This window comes from Embiotoca jacksoni, unplaced genomic scaffold, assembly GCF_022577435.1.
Source record: "Embiotoca jacksoni isolate LCO1_2020_lvr unplaced genomic scaffold, fEmbJac1.0.p SCAF_2, whole genome shotgun sequence".
In the NCBI taxonomy this organism is placed as follows: domain Eukaryota; kingdom Metazoa; phylum Chordata; class Actinopteri; family Embiotocidae; genus Embiotoca; species Embiotoca jacksoni.
This window is the reverse complement of record NW_027185340.1, coordinates 3,772,152-3,783,834: the sequence shown is the minus strand read 5'-3', so window position 1 is coordinate 3,783,834 and position 11,683 is coordinate 3,772,152. Positions and strand designations below refer to the sequence as shown.

At 37.9% G+C, this 11,683-nt stretch overlaps 2 protein-coding genes across 2 annotated transcripts; one reads left to right on the top strand and one right to left on the bottom strand.

The window, feature by feature from the left end:
- Window positions 1–1,726: 1,726 nt before the first annotated feature.
- Window positions 1,727–5,356, bottom strand: LOC138200709 (B- and T-lymphocyte attenuator-like). The gene is made up of 6 exons (XM_069153582.1): window positions 5,302–5,356; window positions 4,288–4,623; window positions 4,155–4,193; window positions 3,945–4,073; window positions 3,819–3,850; window positions 1,727–3,593 (listed from the first exon to the last, which is right to left on the bottom strand). The coding sequence occupies exons 1-6, from the start codon at window positions 5,348–5,350 to the stop codon at window positions 3,282–3,284; spliced, it is 897 nt and encodes a 298-aa protein (XP_069009683.1). The 5' UTR covers window positions 5,351–5,356; the 3' UTR covers window positions 1,727–3,281.
- Window positions 5,357–7,540: 2,184 nt separating this feature from the next.
- On the top strand, window positions 7,541–10,604 carry LOC138200975 (uncharacterized). The gene is made up of 4 exons (XM_069154026.1): window positions 7,541–7,621; window positions 8,375–8,394; window positions 8,492–8,529; window positions 8,861–10,604. The coding sequence occupies exons 1-4, from the start codon at window positions 7,602–7,604 to the stop codon at window positions 9,047–9,049; spliced, it is 267 nt and encodes an 88-aa protein (XP_069010127.1). The 5' UTR covers window positions 7,541–7,601; the 3' UTR covers window positions 9,050–10,604.
- Window positions 10,605–11,683: the final 1,079 nt, after the last annotated feature.

Here is an 11,683-nt window from a genome sequence, read left to right as displayed (position 1 = left end):
ACTGAAATATCACATGGTCATAAGTATTCAGACCCTTTGCTCAGTATTGAGTAGAAGCACCCTTTTGAGCTAGTACAGCCATGAGTCTTCTTGGGAATGATGCAACAAGCTTTTCACACCTGGATTTGGGGATCCTCTGCCATTCTTCCTTGCAGATCCTCTCCAGTTCCGTCAGGTTGGATGGTGAACGTTGGTGGACAGCCATTTTCAGGTCTCTCCAGAGATGCTCAATTGGGTTTAGGTCAGGGCTCTGGCTGGGCCAGTCAAGAATGGTCACAGAGTTGTTCCGAAGCCACTCCTTTGTTATTTTAGCTGTGTGCTTAGGGTCATTGTCTTGTTGGAAGGTGAACCTTCGGCCCAGTCTGAGGTCCAGAGCACTCTGAAAGAGGTTTTCTTCCAGGATATCTCTGTACTTGAACGCCAAAAAGTTCAATCTTGGTCTCATCAGACCAGAGAATCTTATTTCTCATAGTCTGGGAGTCCTTCATGTGTTTTTTGGCAAACTCTATGCGGGCTTTCATATGTCTTGCACTGAGGAGAGGCTTCCGTCGGGCCACTCTGCCATAAAGCCCCGACTGGTGGAGGGCTGCAGTGATAGTTGACTTTGTGGAACTTTCTCCCATCTCCCTACTGCATCTCTGGAGCTCAGCCACAGTGATCTTTGGGTTCTTCTTTACCTCTCTCACCAAGGCTCTTCTCCCACGATTGCTCAGTTTGGCTGGACGGCCAGGTCTAGGAAGAGTTCTGGTCATCCCAAACTTCTTCCATTTAAGGATTATGGAGGCCACTGTGCTCTTAGGAACCTTGAGTGCTGCAGACATTATTTTGTAACCTTGGCCAGATCTGTGCCTTGCCACAATTCTGTCTCTGAGCTCCTTGGACAGTTCCTTTGACCTCATGATTCTCATTTGCTCTGACATGCACTGTAAGCTGTAAGGTCTTATATAGACAGGTGTGTGCCTTTCCTAATCAAGTCCAATCAGTTTAATTAAACACAGCTGGACTCCAATGAAGGAGTAGAACCATCTCAAGGAGGATCAGAAGAAATGGACAGCATGTGAGTTAAATATGAGTGTCACAGCAAAGGGTCTGAATACTTATGACCATGTGATATTTCAGTTTTTCTTTTTTAATAAATTTTCACAAATTTCTACATTTCTGTTTTTTTCTGTCAAGATGGGGTGCTGAGTGTACATTAATGAGAAATAAAATGAACTTTTTTGATTTTAGCAAATGGCTGCAATGAAACAAAGAATGAAAAATTTAAAGGGGTCTGAATACTTTCTGTACCCACTGTAGGCTCAGAAATTGTGTGTGGGCTGTGATGATCAGACACATGATGCTGAGATGAAAAATTTCCACTCAGAGATTTATTCCACATAATGTTCAGGACTCGCATTCAGCTTGGGTTGCAGTTCAACTTTTCACCTTTCTCTCCGGAGTCTGCTCCTGTGAGTATAATGTATTCAGCAGCATTTCTTAACATTTTCAGTATGTCATTTTTCTAGTGAACGGTGGATTAGAGCGTCAGGATTTACAACTGAAGGGGCACTATGCTCATCTGGATATCACCAAAAGAAAATAAATACTCAACATGTGACATTCTGTGTGTGTGTGTTCAGAAATGAGCAGCGATGAGCGATTTGTGGTCTCAGGGCTGAATAAGGTGAGCAGGACAATGTGGAAAAAGCAATCCCAGCAAATTTGATTTTGTTTATTGGTTCAATTTACATTTTTCAAGCAGATAATAAAATTCCAGGCAGCATGAATAAAAGCTGTAACAGTATGTATTTGACCACAACCTTAATAGCAACACAGTCTGAGCTTTGATACTGAACTGAAGAAGAATTCAAAGTCACCAAATCGGCAAAAACAATTCATTACTAGTTCACTGTTATGGCCTGTTTAACGTATCAGTTGCATAAAACAGGAATGTGTGACTTTGTTTTTTAAGTAGTCCCCACACACACCAGCAAGCAAATATACTATAAGCATATATCAGACAAAATGAATCAGCAAATGTATCACAATTGCATGGCTTGAGAAAATCAACTAGATCTGAAGAACGAAAAATATTCATCTTTGTTCCAAAAATGTGGTTGCATTATTTATTTTTCTTTAACCTCTTTTTTCTTTTTTTTTTAAATGCTGACTTATAAAATCATCTAATTGAGAAATGTAAGAGGGAAAATCACTCTCAAGTCAAACTGATCACAACTTATGTTCACAGAAAGGCCTAAAGTTGTGATTAGGTGGCCTTTACTTGTTTGTTTTAAAGGGTCATAACTCCATAAGATAAGGAACTATTAGCTTATACCATTGTCTTTAATCAAACATGAACGTAGTTTTGGCTTTGTTCCTCTCGTTCTTTCTCTCATTATTGCTTGTAGTTTCTGGTATCTTCAAAAAAGCCCATCAACACTAGTCTTAACAAAACTTTCACAAAATGTGTGACAAGTGACAACCATAATGATTGGACCATTGCCCAAACTACAGAATAGATAGTATGTATATGTGGGAAATACATTTTTGAGGCATCTGTTACTACACACATCATAGTCAACCACACATGTACATTTGAGAAAAAACACACTGGTGTGGTTGAGAGGTGGGTAGGTGGCAGTTACCAAAACCCAGCGGTCCGGATGTGTGAGCTAAAATACTGGGCTCATATGTTATCTCTCATTCTCTCAGGTAGTATTTTTCCACAGATCTTAGAAGATGGTCAGTGAAAATGATTCTTTCTTAAAAATGTCCAAACAAAGACCTGAACTCAAAGGAATGCAAAAATATATCATAACGTCATGACATCCATTAGCCTTTCAAAGGACATAATGTTTTAAAAGTCTCAGATCAGCCAAGGATTAAATTGCAAGGCAGCTATCCTTTCCAAACTTCAGTCTTCGAACAGTCAGACAGAAGAATGCACAAATAACCCATTCTTTTTATGTCTAACTGCCAAAGCTTTGGCCATCACAGTCAAACAAGTCAACAAAAGCCCTCCAAGTCATGTACATGCGAAGACTGAAGGGGAAATTCATATTTTAAAAAAAACAGCGTCGCCTGGAACAAAGCTGAGTGTGAGAATAAATTATTTGCTGCTTCTGGTCGAGTCACGTATACAGTATGTCTAAGAAAACACTCTGTGCATCTACATGACCACAAGCCTCCTCTGTTCACCTCTTCTGCGCACAGCGTCACCTCTGCTTGTTCCGTGACACCGCTCATGTACATTTTCCCATCATTTTCATCTGTACATGTCCATCACAAATCAAACACCTTCAGGAAACATTGATGATAGAATATTCATGGTTTGTATCTTGCTCAGTGGTGGTAGGAAGCGTTCTGACATGTACCCCAGACTTTTCATGGTTGATCACAGCATACACAGCACTCTCTGACACGTGTCTCCCACCTGCTGTGTTCGCCACAGCAGGCTGATTCCTGGTGGGTGTGAGGGCAGGTGGGAAATTATGTGTTTCTGCAGTGGTTGGAGAGTACACGCTATTCGAAGCAGAGAAGTGGGTTTGCAAGACAGGAGTGGAAGGAGTGCTGCACTTAGGGAGGTCTGGTATCATGTGAGTAGACATGTCCTGTGAAGAAAAAACCCCCAAATGAAAATGAATAAGAACATATAACATTTTTTTTGACACTACGCTACTATGACTCAGCAGACTTGGAAAACAAATAACCTGGCTCTGTCGAAAAGTCCCTGCCTGCCCGCCAGCCTTTCTAAAGCTCGTTATGTTATATCTCATTTGTTTAATCTGTACAAAAACTAATGTGTAAAAGAAAAAAAAAAAAACTTTATACATTACCTTTCCCTTTGTGTGGTTGTAGGCCATTATTCCTGTAAAGAGGACAAAAAACAAACGTTTTAGGTGGTGAAAACCATTAATTTTGTTACAGTAGTCCAAAATGTTAAAACATGTGAATGCTCTTACGTTTCCAGCCATAAAACCTCAGGAGGGTTAACGCTGTCAGTGTGACTACCAGAAGAGCTAGGCTAACACAGATGGTGAAGTAGGGTAGCCAGGACACAGCCTCATCACCAGCAGCGCTCAGTGACTCAACTGCAAAAGTAGGACAACCACATCAATAGTTGTAGCCTGCAGCCATTAAAATGCACATACATCGTTAATAAAGGTTCTTACCTGCTTTGTTGTCAGAGTTTTCAACCCCATGGTTTGTGTCTTTGGGGAATAATGGATATCAGATTACATTAAAACTTGAAATCAGATTTATTACATTCAATATTTTGATAGAGGGAGAAAATGAACTGCGCACCTGAAACTGAGATGTTGACGGAATGGCTGATTATTTCATTTTTGTGTCCCATTAAATGACATCTGTATAGCCCATCATCATGAACAGAAATTTTATTGAAACTCAAAGAAGAGATCAATTCACCCATGCCAAGGTTGTGATCCTGTCTAATTTTTACATTTTCCGTTTGAATAATTTGTTTGCAGTTGGTTGTGCTGAGGAGTTTACACCAGGTGACTGTCAGCGATTGTCCACAGTGTTTTACAGGACAGGTGACTGTCAGACTTTGTCCCGGGGCAGTTCGCCATGTCGAGCCTCTCCGGACCATCAGCGCAACATCACATGAAGCAAACAAGCCTGAAATTTAAAAAAAATATGAATGGGATTTCAATCAAAAGTCATTCTTGGCATCATCTTGTATAATTCAATTTATATTAAACATCTTTGTTTTGATGAGAAACTATTTATCATTCCAGGAACTGATGAAAGATGGTAGAAAACGGCTGAAATGATTGCGGGTTACATCCTGGGGACCAACTGTACCATATATGACCCAACAGAGAACGGACCACTATATTTTACTACCCACATGACCCACTTGTGAAATAAGAGAGCTTTTCTCCACTTTTTCAATACTTTGTCTCGTCTCGTGTTGAATTCATGAAAAGTTTACCACACTGTTCTTTATATGTTATCTGGCTAAAGTGACATCTTACTTCGTTCTTGTTTCCCAACAACCACAAAACTGTTAAAACATTCTTAAAAGTAGAGTTTGTACCTCTTTAAAATGAATGACAACTTTTCCTGCCAATATTAAATAGGCATTAAATAGACACTTTTAAAAATAATTTCAGGGTGATTAAATTTGTTGTTTCCACCTCATTCCTGAATCTTCTGTCTTCCCTCATACTTACATTAGTACCATAGGTAATTTATTTAAAACCCTTACATTAAATAATTACACTGTAATCTCAGTCATTATTAAAAATGTTCATAATGTTCTCATATCACCAATAATAGAATGTTAAAGTTTACCTTCATCTCTTCCATTGACGACTACAAATGTAAAGTAGCAAAGTATCATCAGATAGTTCAGTCTATCCATCAGACTCGACATGCTCATGACGTTATACTGTTAATCAACTGTATCTACTGCAGGGGCTTATTACACTCGCGACGAGCTCACCACTTCCTCACCTCCCACACGCTTTCTAAGACCATCCTGCCCACGTGCATTTCAAGATGTTACGAAACAACAAAGTTTCCGTGTCTGCATATGTAAATGAAATTATATGTATATAAGGACATGAAATCAATTTTAGGCAAAAATGATTAAACATATAGAGGCTAATGGTAAGATTGTAAGCAACCTATATTTGTCAGCAGTGTGCACTTCAGGCCACATTAATATGTTCTTATAAGCTTTTTACAATATTTGTTTGCTTTTGGGATCGAATCTGGGGAAAAGCAGCTTTTAAAACAAAGAAGAAATCATGAAAAAGTCTGCAACGACAAGTTACTGTGGCTTAGAAGAAAAAGTTCAACACATGCCTCTTTCTAAAAAACTTAAACCATATGACAGTTACTTCTTTTGATCATAGGAGGAGATGTAGTTTGTCATCCTGTGTGTTCTTAATGTCCAAAGCAGCAAAGTTTTTTTTTTCTGCTTCTTTCTATGTGGCCTGCAGATGGTGAAAGTTGAAACACACTTTTTCTGTTGCAGTGAGTGGGCACTTTTTTCCCAGATATTTATATGAATCGCTGTATGAGAATACAGAAGCGTTTTCCAACAGCACCATCTGGTGGAAAAATGAGTATCATGTACTTTACGTGGATGAATGTTTGTGCCACTGAACCAGACTAAATTGTGCTATTTCTGTTTTACTGACCTGTTAATGGTTATGAGCCAAGAATTATATCTGCAACTCTTAATGGACATTTTTCTGCCATTGAACTGCTGTTCAGTTCAGCCTGTCACTATAAAGGTTGTTCTTATGGCCCCATGGGACAAAAGGTTCAGAAAGTCAGTTGTCAGGATAACTGGGAACATTTCTGCGCCAACTAATGCAGAACCCATCAAATAGAGACAGAGATATCTTCTGCCTTTCAAAAATCTTGCAATTACCTAATTTATCCAATTTGACATTGAATTAAAGCAAGTAAATTTGACATGACTACTAAAAACTTGATTAGCACAAGTCCAATTATTTATAAATCTTGCCCTCTGTTGGTGCCTGTTGCAATGATCAAATTTATCCTATCTATCACTCAATAAAGGTTTGATCCAGATAAAAACCAAGACCGGATTGGCCTCGTACTTTTTTTTCAAGAGCACCCTCTCGTGTATATTGTAGTAGTGTTCATGAATGTATGGTTTTATCTAGACTTAATTAACATACAATGTAATGTTTGTTTTAATCTATCCCAAATATCTGATATTTAACAGCTGAAAATATTAAAACTTTAACTGTCATTCTGAGTTGCTTTTTTGAGACGTTCCAAAACTAATTTTACTGCATGGTGCATATTACAGAAATATCTCTGGGTTATCAGATAAAGGCCTATGTTTTCTCTTCACAAAGACGTAGCTTGTAATGCAAACTGGACTTTCCAATGTAGGCAAAAAAAAAAGTCAGTGACTTCCTCGTTTCACTCATTAGTAAAATTGCACAATTTGCAAAGTCATGCAAATGAGACAGTGTGGGCAAGTACAAACATTACAGCCAGGGTCAGCTCAGCAAACCTACGTCCATCGTAGCTATCTGTGCTATCAAGCAATGCAGAGAGTTTCAGTTCCAGTTGATGACAGATGTTTTAAAAAATCTGCTGATGATATCACTGCCACCAATAGAGTGGAAAGCATTAAAACATGGAAGTCAACAGTGTCTTTCTAGAAATATAGTAACAAGAAAGCTGCAGGTTCAACCAACAGTTTTTATCAGGATAATTCTTCATTAAAATCATTAGACTATGTTCAGTCTGCTGTGTTTAGTGTGTGTGAGAGAGAAATTCGGGGGAATTGACTAAAACGAACAGTATTTCAGTTTTTCATAGACATTGTGTGTGGTGTTCATGTACAGGAAACCAAAATAGCAAACAAAATACCACACAAATAGGCCCTTGTCTCACACACACACACCCCCCCTCCCCCCCTCTCTCTCTTTCTCTCTCTCTCTCTCTCTCTCTCTCTCTCTCTCTCTCTCTCTCTCTCTCTCTCTCTCTCTCTCTCTCTCTCTCTCTCTCTCTCTGCTGCTGTGGCAGAGAGATCAGTGAGATCTACGACAGTATCAGGCTTTGGGTTGTTTTCCAGCAACCAGGCACTCTGTGGCATCATCATGGGGAACTGCACTGCGGGGTAAGTAGCCACCCTCCGACACACATCGTAGAGGGACACTCAGAGACAAGATAGTTTTTCAGCATGTAGGTTAACATACAACTTTCCTTTTAATGTTGCATATACAGAAAAGTTTTCTAAGACAATAATGATTAAACTACAGTAAAATGGGACAAATATAAAAGTAAAAATGAACAATATAAGAATTAAAGCTAAAAGCACTTGTTTAAATGAACTGATGTTGTATTTCTGGCCTTATGGCTAACACCTTCTGTAAATGTTTTTGCAAGGAAATAGCAGCTACTGAATAGATAAACACCCAGTGTCATTTCGAGCACAAAGCCAAATATAAAGAATGAACTTTGCTATATCAAATACAATATGTATTATTAATATACATATTTTAATATGAATTATATGTGGGCTTAGAAGCACGAAAAGTTCTACGTACTGTGCTATTAGTCACTGCAAAGGATGTGGACAGATGTCGGTTGTAGGCGAGTGTTTCCTGTTGCTGCACTTGTTCTGAACTGTTGATTTGTCAAGGAAACTGTGGGGTAAAGCCTACACCTCTGGAAAGCTGTGGCAGAGATCATTTTTATTATATTTCATGATGTGAAAGGCATAATTACAGTGTTAGTAGGTGTTAAATTAACATTTTGAGTATTTTAAATTCATTTTATCCCCCAGTATTAGATTTTATTGTTCTGTGTGCCATTGATCTAAATGTCTGTGTCCTTACTGTTGTCTCATCATTTCAATTTTCTTTATCAGGCAAAAGAAGAAAAGGAAAGGTAAAACTGCATTTATGTTTATGATATTTTATAGATATAGTACATAAAACTGTATACAATATTGTTGCATTTTACCTATCGACATTTTTTCTTTTAGAGAATTCTGCACCAGATGATAAAAGCACAGATAATAAGGTAAATGTTCTTACGTCAATGTTGAGTGTATTTCTGTCTACCATATATATCCTTATTGTTATAAACTCCAGCTTTTTATGGGGCATAGGTGTGTTTCTGTGGTTTTATGATACCCCAGTCAGAGGTTGAATTTGCATACTGGGTGAATATTAGTGTGAGGCTTCCGTTATAAAAGAAACTGGGGCTGTTTATTGGAAGTCATAGTCACTAACCATATCCAAAACATGCTGTTTGCAGAAGCACTGTATAGAAAAGAAACCTGGAAAATAAGTGACACATATTTTCAGTACAGATGATTTACCGCCTCACTCTTTGTGTTATCTCTTAACAGCCTAATGAGGAAGTAACGTATGCCGCCATTAACCACACAACACTGAATACATCAAGAAGAACCAGAGCCAACACTGACGATGATTGTGACTATGCCACAGTTAATGTGCCAGCACCACTTCAACTCGAACCAGAGTCTGAGTGCTCATCGAAAGAAGAATGTGCAGATGATTATGTACTCATGGGGTGAAAGGAAACAAGACGAAAACTTCATTTGGGCTTTCACAAGATGCAGGACAAGTCGACGATATCACAAACAACAAAGAAAATGTTGACTATCTTGGGGTCATATTCAAGAACTTGTTTGCAGTTAAGCAGTCAAATTCACAGTTTAATCTAAATAAAATCTTTATTGTCGAAGAGAAACAGTGAAAAAAAAAAAGCAGCCAACAGCAGCTAGTTGTGGAAAGACATTTCTTTTGACGTTTGAGGTACCCTTCACCCAGAACACAACTGCTGCGTTCCTTCCTCAACAAGACAAACTTGATCCCTTAACAGAAGAAAGTCAGGAGAGTATGAAGACATCGTGGAATTAGCATAACATCTGGAAGTAGGAATTCAAAGGAAAGTGGACCTGCTGTTTGGGCTTGAAGACTTGGAAAAAGCTTTCATCAGTTCTGAACGTCTCCAAGAACAGCAACATCTCCAAAATAGCAAATCCAGTAGCTTCAGAAAGGCTACTGCCTGTTTCACTACGACCTGAATGAACGCAATCTTAAAGTCATCCACGTGTTAAATTATTCTAAATGCATGAGTTTCTGTTTTTGGAGAAAGCCTGCGCGTGTGAAAGTGAAGATGACCGCACACCAACAAAATATACAAGGAAAAGTTTAAAAATTTGTATTGTTTATGTTCTGTGCCTGGATTAATTAAACATTATGACATTAACACTTATAGCATGGAAAGTAGGGAGTCAAAGAAAACTGCACTTAATGTTCAAATACTCCATAAATAGCAGTTTTTTTTGCTTCTGATAAGCTACTGTTGGTTATACCCTGACCTGAATGTCTGAGAAACCAAAAGCTTCTACGTGCTATTTTGTTGGTGTCTGTCGGTGTCAGAATTGATGTATTCAGCATGTTATTTTTGGCTTCCAAATGGTGTGTGTGCTACAAAAATCTAAGAACTTTTTTTATTCACCGCCATAAAATGAAAGAAATCCCTAAAATAGAAAGTGGATTCAAAAGAAGGACACTGACTTGGTGGTTGTTGAACTCTGGCTATTGTGAGTTCATGTGTTGTTACGCAGTGATACTGCAGATGGAAGTTTGATCTTTATCTTTTGGCTGTTGTTGAAACAAAGCTAAAGCATTGCTCCATAAAGTTTCATAATAACCTCATGCTGAACTGCCTCCAACAGCTTCAACATTAGTAATGTCCAAACTTAAAATGTAGCTCAACTGTTTGCATAAAAAAATGCTCAAATTGTGTGTGTGTGTAATTTGTACCATCACAACGTTATCAATTTTCTGAAAGAAGGTTCAAATCACAAACCCTAATTTGAGTCTCAGAGTTTGTCCTCATTTTGAAACAGAGCTCCTCAGAACTTCCTAAATATACAAAAAACATATATTAAAGCCTTAAGAATGTATTTATTTGTTTTTGTGTGTATATCTTTTTGTTAAAGCCTGTTGTTACATCAGGATTATTTATGTTTGACTGAATGCAAAAGGTAGAGTAATTTACTATAAATTGACTCCTAATTCTGCAAATTGTTTATATATAATTAAAAGATTACAGTGTCATTTTTGTTCCTCATTCTGTTGTATGAATCAGCTGCATCTCAGAAAATATTTGAATGGATTCACAGCAGTGATGTCTTTAACTTAAAGTCAAACCTTCAATGAAGTTCTTTGCTTTGATTGGAAATCATTTTAACGTTTGATGACTAAATAAAGATTGTAAATGATACATGTTGTGAAGACAAAAATACATTTGCGTGGCCAACAACAGTTTCCTCTTTCTGATAACTGAAACCAGCGCAATCAGCGTGAGGGCAAGACAAACTGCAAGTGCTGCAGCTGTGCAATATGCAACAAAATGTTGACATAAACATTAGACTGGCTGTGCATTCGATTTGAGTTCTCTCCCGCAAATCTAATATCCATTATCAACTAATGCTGTTGGAAATAACAACACAGTAATAAATACAAGAAGCCTTACAGGTTCACAATTTTCAACACTCACATGCCCGTATGCAAAATGAACTGGTTTTGCTTGCTGTGAGCATTTTTTCTGTCCATATTGGCCATTGAAAGAGCCAAAAGCCAAAACCATGAGGCGTCAACAGCAGTCGGAGTTAATCAAATCGACTTTCAGTCTTTTAGAAACTGATTTCTGTGCCATAAAGATTGAGATACCCAAACAATTTGTTTAACTCAGATACAGTTTGAGATGTATTTTTGCACTGAAAGAGGACAATTAATACCACATGACAAAGGGATTTCCTCAGTATGAACAGACAATCCGTTTAAATTTTGGTACCTGCCTGTTGCTTTAAAACAAACTTGAAACATTGCAGCATTTCTAAGTTCAAGTGCGTATTACAATACTGTTGTTATCATTTGTATTATTCAGACATCTTAACAGACTGTTACAGTGTATTAGCACAATGAAGGACGACATCTTCTTATCCACCAGAAGAGGGCAGAATAGTCTCCTTTTTCTAGTTTCAATTTTCTCAGTCACTGTGAGTATTGAGCCAAATTTACAGACCCTCCTGTTATTGGCCCACTGCTTTTAATCACCAAACAGATGACAAGTAGCTGTTTCCTTTTTGCTGTAGATCTAAAAAGGATGTAAAAGTCATCTTAACATCTTTTTA

Excerpts from the sequence above, each read along its gene's own strand:
- LOC138200709 (XM_069153582.1), bottom strand. The coding sequence starts at position 5,350 with ATGATACTTTGCTACTTTACATTTGTAGTCGTCAATGGAAGAGATGAA. Across the intron at positions 4,624-5,301 it reads CGTCAATGGAAGAGATGAAG|GCTTGTTTGCTTCATGTGAT; the intron begins GTAAACTTTAAC and ends TTTAAATTTCAG. Across the intron at positions 3,851-3,944 it reads GAGGTTTTATGGCTGGAAAC|GAATAATGGCCTACAACCAC; the intron begins GTAAGAGCATTC and ends TCCTCTTTACAG.
- LOC138200975 (XM_069154026.1), top strand. The coding sequence starts at position 7,602 with ATGGGGAACTGCACTGCGGG. Across the intron at positions 8,395-8,491 it reads GCAAAAGAAGAAAAGGAAAG|AGAATTCTGCACCAGATGAT; the intron begins GTAAAACTGCAT and ends TTTTTCTTTTAG. Across the intron at positions 8,530-8,860 it reads ATAAAAGCACAGATAATAAG|CCTAATGAGGAAGTAACGTA; the intron begins GTAAATGTTCTT and ends ATCTCTTAACAG.